Source organism: Zingiber officinale, chromosome 8B, assembly GCF_018446385.1.
Source record: "Zingiber officinale cultivar Zhangliang chromosome 8B, Zo_v1.1, whole genome shotgun sequence".
Classification (NCBI taxonomy): Eukaryota; Viridiplantae; Streptophyta; class Magnoliopsida; order Zingiberales; family Zingiberaceae; genus Zingiber; species Zingiber officinale.
Genome location: NC_056001.1, coordinates 43,864,133 through 43,878,449, shown reverse-complemented (window position 1 = coordinate 43,878,449; position 14,317 = coordinate 43,864,133). Strand labels below are relative to the sequence as shown.

General features: G+C 35.1%; 2 protein-coding genes across 2 annotated transcripts in view; both read right to left on the bottom strand.

The window, feature by feature from the left end:
* LOC122016121 (casein kinase 1-like protein 2) overlaps positions 1 to 4,283 on the bottom strand; it is an 8,802-nt gene extending 4,519 nt beyond the window's left edge. The window contains exons 1-12 of the mRNA XM_042573315.1: positions 3,757 to 4,283; positions 3,623 to 3,663; positions 2,675 to 2,744; positions 2,437 to 2,585; positions 1,930 to 2,025; positions 1,777 to 1,847; positions 1,071 to 1,132; positions 898 to 961; positions 736 to 820; positions 527 to 653; positions 319 to 401; positions 162 to 237 (exon numbers count right to left, since the gene is read on the bottom strand). Coding sequence (XP_042429249.1) covers positions 162 to 237; positions 319 to 401; positions 527 to 653; positions 736 to 820; positions 898 to 961; positions 1,071 to 1,132; positions 1,777 to 1,847; positions 1,930 to 2,025; positions 2,437 to 2,585; positions 2,675 to 2,744; positions 3,623 to 3,663; positions 3,757 to 3,832 — 1,000 coding nt within the window. The 5' untranslated portion in view covers positions 3,833 to 4,283. The remainder of the gene's footprint in view (positions 1 to 161; positions 238 to 318; positions 402 to 526; positions 654 to 735; positions 821 to 897; positions 962 to 1,070; positions 1,133 to 1,776; positions 1,848 to 1,929; positions 2,026 to 2,436; positions 2,586 to 2,674; positions 2,745 to 3,622; positions 3,664 to 3,756) is intronic.
* A 2,436-nt stretch (positions 4,284 to 6,719) lies between these two features.
* LOC122015082 (ketol-acid reductoisomerase, chloroplastic-like) lies at positions 6,720 to 11,024 on the bottom strand. The gene is made up of 10 exons (XM_042571759.1): positions 10,692 to 11,024; positions 10,480 to 10,572; positions 9,766 to 9,831; positions 9,125 to 9,265; positions 8,494 to 8,721; positions 8,220 to 8,337; positions 8,012 to 8,151; positions 7,775 to 7,942; positions 7,410 to 7,565; positions 6,720 to 7,288 (listed from the first exon to the last, which is right to left on the bottom strand). The coding sequence occupies exons 1-10, from the start codon at positions 10,977 to 10,979 to the stop codon at positions 6,920 to 6,922; spliced, it is 1,767 nt and encodes a 588-aa protein (XP_042427693.1). The 5' UTR covers positions 10,980 to 11,024; the 3' UTR covers positions 6,720 to 6,919.
* Positions 11,025 to 14,317: the final 3,293 nt, after the last annotated feature.

Genomic DNA, 14,317 nt, shown 5'->3' with positions numbered 1-14,317 from the left:
GAAAAACCCACACAAGTCGAAGGTGAGACAATAATAAATTAACAGTTTATCTAAGTTAAAATAAGAAATGAATATTTGATAAAGAAGAGTGAATAGGGAACAATACGAGAAGCTGAATAAAACTTCATTGAAACAGAATCAATAAAACATAATTAGCAAACTATGTGAGACCTCACCTGATTGCCTATCATTTGCCACAACAGGAGCCATGGCCAAGCTAGGCCCTGCACTTGGTCCCTAAAAATAATATTGAGGTTATCCACTTGTTCGAGATTCTAAAAAAACAACTCATTATGAAACATCTGCATTTAGACTAACAATAGCACGTGGAGGGGCACCAGCTATCTGAGATTGCTGATATTTCAAAATGGTCCAATCAAATACATAATCGAATTGAAAACCTGCAGAGAAAACAAATATAAAAGACGATTGACATAAAAAAATAATATACTTGCTTAAGAAAAATTCTGCATCCTCAATTCTTTGTCACCAATCTCAAAATTGACAGATGGGAAAAGAAATACACCTTCACGGATAAAAAGGTCTCGGAATAATCTCTTAAGATATGCATAATCAGGCTTGTCCTCAAATCTTAATGAACGACAATAATGGAAGTAAGAAGCAAACTCTGAAGGATATCCTCGGCACAAAGTCTACAAAGGCATAATCACATTTCTCATAATAACCATGGAAAAAGAAGCACAATACTTCAAATTAATCAAGATGAGATTTTGCCTCAATTGACGTGGCCACTTTTTTTTCACTAATCTTTTCATACTTCTGCTTCTTGGTTCCTGCTTTCAGACCTTGCCATGGAAGGCTGAGAGAGAAACAATGACAACAAAGGTTAACAATCTATGAGAAGGGAAAAATACAAATGTACCAAGCGGGACCAACCTTCCTCTTAAGAAGTACATTAGAACATATCCGAGAGATTCTAAATCATCCCTCCTGCTTTGTTCTTAAATGAAGAAAAAGAAGCCAAAAAACTTATAAGGAAAAACAGTATATACAACTTAGAAATAGTTCATATGCCAAAACTAGGTTACAGGGAAAATTGTAGCTCATACCTATGCCAAGATGTGTATTCACACTTGCATATCTAGCAGTTCCAGTTAAATTTTTGTTCTCTCTGCAATAAAAGCAGAGCATTAACTAAATAAAGCAACCACTTTGAAAGCATCCATGTGATAGAGGAATCAAGTGAGAGATTTTTTCTTCTCTTTTTTGCTTATATGAAACATTCAGTATGAAATCATATAAGCAGATTAAACTAAATGATAACAAAGAAGGGAGAAAATGTACAAATGTAGAGTTTAGGCATAGTGGTATCAGCCATGATACTTAAAGAGACTGGAGAATGGGCCAACTGAAGTAGATGCAAATTAAAATTCATAGAACCAGTGTCTGCTGTCTACACCTTCAAACTTTTATAACAAGTAGGATGTGGCAAAAATGCAAGATTTAGTTACTTCCATAATTGCTTCTTACTGATGAGCAGTAAAATCTCATGGTATATCTGATACCATAAAACTGAAAAGTGGAAATAAACAGACTAAAAGTCTGCATAAAAAACAACAAAATTGACCTTTATCATTATTGGTTATTACATATGAAACACTATAAAACTGCAAAGACCTTTACCTTGGAAATGCTAGTGATCTTTACAAAATATTCATGGCAATGAGTAATGACAGAAAATTGACAAATCTGACAATTTTACATGATTGCAATATTAACAACAAAGAAAATTGTTCATGGATTAAATTGTCTAACCTGTAAGGAATATGCTGATGAGTTGCAGTGTCCCTATACTTCTTGGCAAGGCCAAAATCAATAATATACACCTATAAAGAAATGCAAAGACAACATCATTAAGCAAAAAAATAAAACCAAATCAATAGAAAATAAGAGGAAGAAATCACAAACCTGATTAGCTCGTCTACCAAGACCCATAATAAAGTTATCTGGTTTGATATCTCTGTGAAGGAAGGACTTTGAATGTACAAATTCCACTCGATTTATCTGACATGAGACATCTATGCAGGTCATATACTACAACAAGGTCTTTTGAATTTCAGATAAACCTTAATTATCAAAGTAGAGGAGAAATGGTACTAAGGCAAAAAAAAAAAAAGGTTTTGAATTGTAGTAAGGTTATCATAGACAAACTTCCAAGTTCTGATCATTGTTAAATGGTTGACCAAATGAAGGGTATACAACGCAAGGAAGAATATAATAGGCATTCTTGTGAGATAACAAGTTCACAAATATGGATAGAAAGGGAAGTGAAAAGCCAATATCATTGGTAGCAGCATGATAAAAAGATATCATGATGGCAGCTGGAAGGATTAATAATGCATGTTCTCATGATTCAAAGCATTGTTGCTATTGTTCAGTGTCAATCAAGAAATACAAGTTGCACAAACAGTATACCATTTGGTCTGCAAGCATCAGAACAGTCTTCAAAGAGAGTTTACGGCAACAGAAGTTGAACAAGTCTTCAAGACTTGGTCCCAGTAAATCCATCACGAGGACATTATAATCACCCTCAACCCCGAACCATCTCACATTAAGGATTCCAGCTGACAAGAAAACAAGTAAAATAAGTGAGAAGTAAGAGAAATGAAAACCCAATCAAAACTTCTTGAAACCGAAAGGTGTGTTGGCTTACTTCCTCCCTGTAGAATCCTATACAGCTTTGATTCATAGAGAAGTTGCGGATGCTTAGTCTTGACGTTCTCCTGTTAGTAGAAATACACAATGAGGAAAAAGATATAGACCCCTAAGTAATTGATGCATTCAGATGGTTATAAACAAACTCAAATCAGCAAATTAAAGATAACTAAAGAAACAAACACGTTCAACACTTCTCAAAAGATGGGAAAAGATAGTCGCAGACAATGAGCCTAAGGGGCTTGGTTCATGATTACTTGTTTGCAACAGAAATGACTAATGTTTGGATCGCAAAATGGTCTTATTTTAGTTTCAAGACAATGGTCACTGCTCTCTGCAAGGGTGAGTGACCTAAGTATAGTCATTGACAAAATCAGGAGTATCCAAAAAACTAATAACATCATCTTGCCAAACCTTCCATATTTAGAAAGTATAGCTGATGTCAGAGAGGCCAACAGAAAGTGGTTTTTATTTCAGAACGTTAACATGAGTAAAGTAGATGTAATTTGAAGGATATTACGGATTGCATTGTGAGGTTAAATGAAGAAGATTGATGGAAGTAAGTAGTCTTGCATAGGGTAAATTGAGAGAAAAGATCTGTGTAGCAAAGATCCAAATAGTTGGGACTAAGTGGCTTAGTATTGATGAAAAAGGTAAGAGAATAGGCCTCCATATCTATCAGGGAAAAAGAGACTCCAGGAATATCAGAAGAACCTTAACAAAAACAACGATATATATAATCAATACCTCAAAACCACAATTTCACAGAACAGACTCATAAACCTAAACAGAGTGAATTAAAAAAAAATCAAACTAGAATTTAACTAAATCGCACCGTAAACAGAATGAATGCATCACGAAATTCAATCTCAAGTTTGAAGTATACAAAAAGTTGAAACAGTAACAAGATCCTTAAAGTGGAAGGGTAAGAGAAGTATGTACATACTAGTTTAATTGCGACTTCCTCGTTTGTTTGGATATTAGTACCTGCAGTAAACAAGGGCAATTAAAAGATACCCTCAAAGAGTTGTAGCAGCAAAAGAACACGAAACAGTTCGTCCAGAAATCGTTCACACATACCTAAATAGATCTCCCCAAACGAGCCGCTCCCGATCTTGCGACCCAAACGAAACTTGTTTCCAACACGAGGCTCCATCCGATTAACCCGTTCGAGCCAAACTTAATTCCGGCTACCAAAATGACCAAGACGAAAGATACAAACAAAGGAAAAAAAAATCCTCCTTTTCACCGGAGGCAAAAGGATAACCCAACGGAACGATGTAAAGGGGGATGTGGCCCTTCGATCACGGTGGTATCAAAAGAACTTGGACGAAACCGCACAAAAATTAGGGTTTCGGGAGTGGAGAGTTGGAGGAAGAGGTAGCGATCCTACGATACCTTACTTGCCCACGCGCTGGTCCAATCGAAAGCGCAGCAGCGATAGCGTACGAAGCAAGCAATTACCATCGCTTGCTCGATGGGTCGGTCGTCGGCAGGCTTCCTTAGGCGTGGTGGTTGGGCAGACGAAGAGGAAAGAGGGAAGGGACCTGCAGGCTGCAGCCGTCGCAGTGGAACTGAAATAGTGTTATTCTGATCCAGCATGGATAACGTGTTTCGCAGGTACTATTTATAACAGTCGATACGGAATCCATTATCCTGATCCAACATGAGTGAAGAAAAGAAGTTGTTGCCTTGTTGGGGTCAATTGTTAAATTTTTAGTCCTTAAACTTTCAAAATTTACAAATACAACCCCCATTAGGAGGATACTAAAGGGCAAAAATCATACGGGCGCCAAAGTGATGCTATGTTAATTTATTATCAAAACAGGCGTCGCCCCATCTCCTAGAAAATGATAACGGTCCTCCATCATAAAATAACAACTTATGTCTATTTTTATTTTTTTTTTATTCTAAATTGATACGGTGTAGTAGTTACAATGTTATAGCTGTTATAACTAAGTTATTATATAATTGTAGTAGCTATAATTTCATAGTTATTATAATATAAAAAAAATATTTAATACTAAAATTATTTGGAGCATCCGAAAAATGATTTAAACAATATGTTAACTTGAAACCTAATCGTTACGGGCTTTATAACAAATTCTAGATATTTAAACGAGTTTCGATTTGATATATTTACGTCTTGTAGTTTAACACGAGTCAAAAGTTATGGTCACTCAAAGTTTAAGATTTATCATTCATGTTGTAGCAACTATGATTTTATAATTGTTATACCTGAGATACCATGCAATATAGTACTTATAGTATCGTAATTATTACAATGTGAATATTAAATTTTAAATTTTGAGAAATCATAATTTTTTACTTAAAATAAACTACAAGATACATAATATATCAAATCAAAGTTATGACCTATCGAAGTTATAACTTGTAGTTGTAGCGGCTACGGTTTCGTAGCTACTATAACGTGTATATTGGATAAAATTTGAGAGGTCATAATTTTTGATTCAGATTGGATCACGAGATACACAATATCAAATTGAAGATATCTAAACCAGCTTCAATTTGATATATTGTGTGTCTTGTAGTTTAACCAAAATCAAAATTTATAGTCTCTTAAAGCTGAACTTATAATTGTAACAGACTATAACTGAGTTGCCACTTGCCACACATTTGTAGTAGTTATGGTTTTGTAGTTGCTATAACATATATACTGGGTAAATTTTGAGATGACATAACTTTTAACTCAGGTTGCATAACGAGATATAAAATATATCAAATCAAATATCTTTAAATGAGTTTCGATTTGATATATTATGTGTTTCACTGTTCAACTCAAATTAAAAGTTATGACATTTTAAAATTGAACTTGTAGTTATAACAGTTACGGTTTCATAACTACTAAACATGTATGCTAGGTAAACTTTGAGAGATCATAATTTTTAATTTGTGTTGAACCACAAAATACACAATATATTAAATCGAAGATCTCTTAACGAGCTTCGATTTGATATATTATGTGTTTTGTGATTCAACCAGAGTCAAAAGTTACGGGCTCTCAAACTTTTTAGAGTTTTACATTCATGTTATAGCAGCTCAATTGTAGCAGATATAAAACCGTATCTATTACAAATACGTGACATCTCAGTTATAGCAGCTACGAAACTATAGTTATTATAATGTAAATGTTAAGCTTTAAATTTTGAGAAACCAAACTTTTGACTCAAATTGAACCATAGAACACATAATATATTAAATCAAAGATCGTTTAGATATCTACAACTTGTTATGGGGTGGAATTTGTAATGACCAGATTTCAGACCCAAAAAAATATCGTTTAAATCCTTTTTGGATTCTCCGAACAAATTTAGTCTTAATTTTTTTTCTTATGTTGGAACAGCTCTAGAACTGTAGCTACTAAAACTGTGTGACAGCTTAATTGTAGCATCTACGATATTGTAATTGTTACACTTATATAATAGTTATAGGTTCGTAGTCACTATAATGTGGTGATTTAGACTTGAAAAAAATATAAAAAAGATAATAATGATAATAATTTATTATTTTATATTAAAAGATAGTTGTGCTATTTTATAGAAGATGGGAACGTCTTTTGATAATAAATACACATAAGACGTTCATTTGATAATAAATTAAACTCTCCTTTGACTATTTGTTCAAAAAGGAACGTCCGTAAAGTTTTTATCTTAAAGTAAATATAGTTCATCCTCAAGTTTTATTCTTATTTTAAAAATGAACAAAAACGCATCTAAAAATAGTTTTGTTATTATTAAAATAATTTTAATTTTAATTACTATAATATAAAATAATTTTGATTAAAATTATTTAAATATTTTGACCAATTATTATATATTATAATATTTTTAATCAAAAATATTCAAAATTTAATAATTTAAATAAAATTTACTTTAAATTATAGTAATTTTAACTAAAAATTATTATAATAAATGGGCAAAAATCGAAAGAATATCTTAAAAAAAAAAAAAAAGACATCCTATCAAATATTTTATTTCAAAAATATATTTTTTTCCAAGCACTACCAACTTAAATAGCTATTGTATCAGTTTTAAAAAAACTAGATTTAAGAAACGGTGCTGCAAACATGACAAAGGATAGAAACTAGTGCCGGATACACTATGAAATGTCGGCACTGACCTTGTCCTGATAATTGATGGAATGCTCCAACAACTACAAGTTTAAGATGTCAATCAATTCAAACAAAAGTTCACAACTCTCTTCATAGATATGGCAATGCTTCTCAGTTGCTGCTTTGTCGCAATTCTGGGCGAACGAAATCTGCATCCGGAGGGACTGAGATATCCACGGTCGGCCTCAGCTGGGCGCAAACCTCAATCGCACCATGGACGGGATCAGACAGGAAGTTGCTGATCAGATCCTGATTGATAGGACTGTTCTTATCCACCTCTACAAAAGCCTGTTGGGTGAGGATGTAATCAAAACGGGGAGCCCATTTCCTCGATCCCAGCCGAGCTGTGGTCGAGCAGTTGTCCACCATGAATGACACTCCGCGGGCATGCATGAAGGGGTTGAGCGAATCAACAGACTCTATGACACTCTCATTGATGATTTCAGAATAGGAATGACCCTTCTTCCTCAAAACCTCGATCTGCATACAGTTTCATGCCATCGACAACTTTACTCAAAACAAGGAACAAAAGCAAATTTAAGTTTCGAAATACACTCATGAAACAAGCGTGCAAGCAAGTAAACGTGGGTAAAATAAGTACCTGTGCCATCATCAATGCAACATACACCCCTGCTGTAAAAGGATACAAAGGGCCCAAGTCACCAGCAGGGCGAGAAGCCCGAACTCTCTCGCCAACTTTCCACATCCTTGTTCGATCTATTTTACCCATAGGGAAAGCGGGGAGACCGTCCTTTTCCTGTCAAAGAAAGTATTCAACAATACTATGACATACTTTATAAAAGCATTAAGCTGAAAACCAACTAGTTTCTGCACAGTCAAATAAAGCATAGGGCATAGTTTCAAATGTTTCAATTTGCAAATGCATGGTAGGCATTACCAGTTCAGTTAATTGAATAATTCTTTTATTCATAAATGGACTACGACAAACTTGGGTTTAAATCTTACATAGAATCGACGTCCAGCTAAAACAACACTGCGAATTTCACTTCCACAAGCAACGTCCTCGTAACATTCATACAATATATCCATGCAAGGATAATATGAAGCACTGTATGCAGCGTCAAATTCCTTCTTCCCATCTTCAGACAGGGCATTGTATACAGCAAGCATACCCTAAAATTTATATAGGATTTGAATGAGTATAGTTCATTAGATACAGCGAGTGAAAATAATAATAATTACTTGAGTTGAGATGGTCTTTGATATGACTCCCGTGATAGACTCCACGGTGTTTTTGTACGCCAATTCTTCACTCATTCCATTCTCAGTGTATCTTCTGAACAGTGATTCCACAATTCCATGCACAGCACCAAGTAATATACCTACATTACGATCACACAATTAGGTGACGTACTAAGTGCATAAGCAACATACAAGCGGGCAGACTAACCTCGCTCCCCAAAAATGTCACTCTTATACTCCTGCTCTAATGTAGTAGCAAAGGTAAATGGGGATCCTAAAGCAACTGACCAACCCAGGGCAACCTCTGTAGCTCTTCCATCGACATCCTGTTGATATAAAAAAGAAAGAGGATATCAATAAGCATAATTAGTCAAAATCAAAAACTAAATTCAAATAAATATGTTTAATCTTAAAGATCTTATGAGGCCATACAAACTTGAAAAGAAACTAAATTATAACGAATTTCTAGACCATGAACATACCTGGTGTACAGCAAAACTAGAATTGATCCCGGCACCATTCACCTCTTTACCCTGGACATACAGTCTTCGCACTGATGGGCCCATGCCTTTGGGGCATACTGCAATCACACTGATGTTTTGAGGAAAATCAAGACCAAGGGATTGCAGGTGCCCCAGAAGAAAACCATGGGAGAGTCCCAAGATGCTGTTTGGTTTCATGTGAGAGAAAATTTTCTCATAATTGTCTGCCTAGAGCATTAATGCAACACACAGATTCAGCTTATAATAAACTTCTATGGATCTTGCTAACTTGCAAAATAAAAGGAGTTCATACTTAGTGCTTCTTTACTTAAGAACCAGGCCACACACTATAGATTTAACAAATTAGATCAACCTTAAAAAAATAAACGGACAATACAAATCAACTTTCAGTTATACACTCAAAATTTAACTGTTGTAATTTAATGCATCAAAATGCACAAATAGATCTTTTCATTGAGATTTTCAGTGTTATTTTCTATGTTTTCAGTACTATCTGTTAATAGTGTAAATAATGATTATAACTTCTTTTCATGTAAAATGCAAAATAGGTAGAATTTGCCAAATCTGCAAATAATTCCTCAGCTGCAGATTTTGAATGTTAACAGTTTACCTGTGCAGCATCAGAAATCAACAACAATAAGAGATCACTGGTCGAAATAGTTTCCCAGATGTCACCCAAGGTTCCACTTTCTTCAGTGAATCCAGCAGTGCGTGCTTCATCAAAAGACTGAGAACCTTTTCTTAGACCAATCTGCAAATGTTCAAATACCAATGAATCCCAAACATAAGAGAAAGTATTCTTGGGCAATTTATTTTCATAATGACTGAAGAGAAGTGCAGTACATATTTAGAGAGAAACATCTATAAGAAACAGAAAACTGATAGGTGACATGTTATATATCGGTCAGGAAGTTTCTTAATCCTAGCAAGGAATTGAACAATCATGTGTACAGAAGATGGAAAGATAAATAAATCAAATGTTTAGACCATAATAAAAATCCTCATGATTCAGTTAAGATTTAAGGAAAAAATAATGATTTTTTTTTTTATCAGTTCTCCAGATATCTGAATAAGGACAATCAATCCCAAGGGAAAAAGAATCATTGCACACTATGAAATTGGTTAACTAGTCTTGAGCTACACTATGTAAGTTTCAAGTATCTAGGTGATGAAATCTTGATCCTGACCAATCAATTTGTCAATTCAAAAAGCACACGAAGTTTCAAGAAATAAAACATAAAAGTAAGTTACCTTGACCACAATGTCTGATTTCACTGCAGTAAGTGAATCTCTTAAATTCTGTGCTTGGGCAGGGCCCTAGTAAACAGGAGAGAAAAAAAAACATTTGAGGTTAGGTATGCAAAGAAAAATAAATGAAGCTCTAAAACGAGAGAGGATTAATGATTTAGCATCTTCTCCCAAATGCTCTTTCAAAAACAAAAGTAAAGATTTATTGTAATTTATAATGATAAGAGCAAATCAATATGAGATGATTTGCAACATAATTAGTTGCTGAGTATCATTATTAGCTATGCAGATTTCCTAAATTTAGTTCAGAAAAATAAAGCATATAATACTGCTGAGAGTTAATGCATTAAGATTTTGTTAAATAAATGATAGCCAATAGGAAAACATCTGTCCAAAAATAGAAGGAAGTGTTGTAATAACCAAATACAACCAAGATAAAGTCAAATAATAAAGCATAACCACATGCTGTAGACACAATATTTTTTTAAACTTATTATTATTATTGTTTACATTGGTAAAAATAAAGTTTCAGCATTAATATCCAATTAAAGGTCCAAACGAAGAAATGACAATAAATAAAAGACGTAGCTGAGAACAATAAGATACACTAACGGTTGCAAAAAAAAAAAAAAAAACTCACTTTTAGGTACAACGAGAAAAGAGAAAGAACGGAAAAGAAAAATATAAATGACGCTAAAACAGTGCTACTTCCATTACCTGAGACCCCCATCCGATTACACCAATTTGCTTAATCCCTTTGAACGCTTCCGGCAACAAATGGAACAGATCTCTTCCACCACGAACAATATACTAATATCCAAACAAGCATCCATAATTAGTCTTGCACCATCTCCGGAAAAAGAAAACTTATACGAAGAAGAGAGAGAGATAGAGAGAGAAACGAAATCCACAGTGACAGGAATGAAAACCTCTTCGTTGCCAGACAGAGTGACCTTCTCCTTCTTGAACACCGAAGTCTCGAAGTCAAGAAAGGGAGCAGCTTTGCCGATGGAAGGAACGGACACCATCTGAGCTCCGAGCGCAGAGCCTCGGCCGCCAGCCGCCTCACTCGTGCCGATCTGGAGGAGGTGATGCCTGAGGAAGGGCGAGAAGGAAGATCCGAAACACAGCGATCTGGCGACCCTCGGATTGAGGGTTTTGAAAAGGGAGGCAGAAGGAGTGACGGAAGTGGTCGTCATGGATATCGCCGCCGCCATCACTAAATAGCTCGAGAAGGGAACCAAACGAGAGGAAGATGAGGCACTGCCCTACCGCTCCGCTAAATATCTACGGAAAGGACGAACATTTTACACATAGATCCTCAATTAGATCCTCAATTAGATATGAGATCTCATTTGAACCCCAATGACAAAATTTTAAAATAATACACCTAAAAATCATTATTTTGTTACTATATTTTTTTAACAAATATTAAAAAACATTCTATCTTTTTTAATCCCGAAAATTTTTAATTTTAATTTTATTAAAGCAACTATGATCTACATTATAAAATAAATTAATTCAAATTAATAAAAATTACTATACATAAAATAATATTATATTAAAATAATGTAGAAAATTTTTTTTGATATAGTTAGAATTATTTTAATTAAATTTGAGTATTTTAAATAAATTATAAAAATATTTTAATATGATAATATTTTAAAAATTATAATTATTTTAATGATATTTTTTAAAGAAAAATAAGCTCCGTAAGCTAAATAAGAGAAGTCCAGATCCTCTGCGCCCGCCTTCCGTGCGTCCTCTGCGCCCGTCGCTACACGACAAAAAACACACGCGCTAAGCACGTGCGTTTCTCCGCTCCAGTAATTCCCCCGAAATGAAACCCAGCTCTAGCGCCAAAACAAAAACCCTAAGCTCATCTCCTCATCTCCTCTTCTCCTCTCCCCTTCGAAGGTGGTCCTCTTCGCCCGCGACTCCACCTACAACTCTTCCTGTCGACGCCTGAATCGACTCTCCCCACCGATTCTTCTCTTCCACAGCCGACGCGACGCAGAGCCCCTCTTCCCTTCTCCAGCCAACGCCATCCCTCCTCCTCTGCGCCTACGACTGGAGGTAACACCTACACCCCGGTGGAGAAGAATCGGCCTCCTCTTGCCAACGAGGACCTCGCGAACCCTAGCTCCCCGCCGATTCTTCTGTTTTGTGGTTTGTAACTGTTTCAATTGAGAGAACCACTTGTGACTCTCTCTGGAGTGCTCGTTCCACTTGCATAGGTGATTTTTTCGCATCACTGAATGTCCACCTGCCCCATTTGCAATCCTGCATGCACACCACATCACTAAATGAAACCAATACCTATATAACTCACTAGCTCGACACAATACCCCTAATTCTTTTTCCTCGCATCTACACTTACAGTTGATTTCACAGCCACCATTCTTGTTGTTGGTGGCTAGCTTCTTTCCAAACTCCCTGCAACTACAATCGCTGGTTATAGCTGTGCCGGCAACTACAATCGCTGGTTATAGCTGTGCCGGCGATGATTATGATATACACACCATGCACTATATTTAGTAACACTAAGTGGATGCTAACCCCATGATAACAATGCTAACCCTTCGCTTCATTTTTTAAATCCTAAAGCATCTTTGTAAATCAAAAAATTTTGCAATGCTGCATGCACACCATTCTTGTTTTGTGCTCTTTTTAACATTCCTCGCATTTTGATTAGGATATACACACCACTTAGTCTTTAAAAGAAAGCGCAAGAGTAAGACACTTCTATAGACCTAGATAGGCTTATAGTGTAAGAGTAAGAAAAATAGTAACTGATCTGATAAATGTTTTGTCCGTGAAATCTAAGTACTTGTGCCACTATCAAAATTCACATACCAAAATGAGTACTATAAAAAATTTCAAGTGATAAAACAAACAAGCTCTTAGTCTAGTGAGGGAGAGGTAAATAGAAAAAGTGGATGCTAATCCCATGATAACAATGCTAACCGCATGATAATACTGAATAGTTTCTTTTCTTTGAATGTGGATGCTTGATTTGCACTTACTAATTCCAGTATTTCTGTAGTTCAAGAGATGCAAAAATATTTCAAGAGATGTTATTTCTCTGATTTATACATTAATGCAAAAATCGCTTATTTTCTGTTTTGAATTGATTTATCATACATTCTATGTACATTAAAAAATATTTGAATCTAAGTAATTCTCGTTTGCTTAATAGGTTGGTATTTCATGTCATCATCAAGTTACAGCTCCATCGACAATACGAGATTTGAACATGTATCATGCAGAGTTTGCGGACGAAGGACATTGGTATGTGTTTCTAGAACGAGCAAAAATCCCGGAAGGAGGTATTATAGATGTGCGCAACATGGCTGGCAAAAGTGGGTCGTAGCCGATACTTTGTCTGATGAAGATAGCAGTGAAAGATGTCGTGGAAGGTTAGGCAGTGAACACATTGCTTCTCGTGGACATATTCTAGGAAGTTGGAATGTACCATCAGTGGTCTGGATATTAGTTATAGTGAATTTGACTCTTTTGGCTGTATACCTTATTACTCTGTTAGTTCGGTCTTGTTAATTAGTGTTGAGTAATGTTGTTGTTGTTGTAATATGACAGATTAAATGTTTGTAAGAACCAGCTAAAGACTAATTGATTTATTAGTTTTTGTGGTTATTTAGTGTTGACTAATTAGTGTTGTAAGAACCTTCTTTATTTGTTGAACTGTCAATTGCTTTTAGTAGTTTAATCTGAGTATGCTGTGAGAACTAAGAATTGACATTCTTGTTTTAGGACTAATTGGCAATTGCTTTTAGTAGCTTATTCTTTATTGCAACACTCTGATTTTGGTGTTGATCTGGGCTTGCCCAGTGTCATGACTTGTGCTAATTATCTAAAGCTCCCCCAGTACCCATCCAAGGTACATTCGTTTTTATCTTTGATCCATATACTTGAATATTCATAACTCTAGATTGCTACAACAGATTGTTCATACCTTAGTTGAATTAGAAAAATTGCAATTTGTAGGGATATTTGAAAATACGAGTTCTTTTGCAAAGGAAGTCATCTCAGGCACACGATTAGCTGTGCATAGTTCAGTCTTAGTTAGGCGTGTAGGTTTTAGCAAATGAATTGTAAATGAATTATTAGTCCCAATAAGTCATGTTCATTTCCTACAGAGCAAGCACAGGAATTGTAAACGAGTAGTTAAGATCAATTACTCATTTATTCCTAAAGTGCAAGCACAGGAAGGACCTACCAAACTCACTAAAAAGTCAAATATCTTGTATTCATTTGTTGTTCTTTGTAAAGTAGATTTAATATTCCAGTATGAAAACACACTTTTGATAGAAAAATGTCAATCTCTGAAGCTTCATCAATCAATAGTTGTAGCTCAGCAATTGACCGCACGTGTGATATAAAAATATGTTCATCTAACATATATTGACCAAATCTTGAGGGTTTATATTTCTTGCTAAAAAAAAAAGTCCATATAATCTTTCTGAACAACCTCCTATGATTCGTGAACAAAAAATTACAGGCAGAGATTAGTTCTATAGGAGCTGGAAACTCTCCA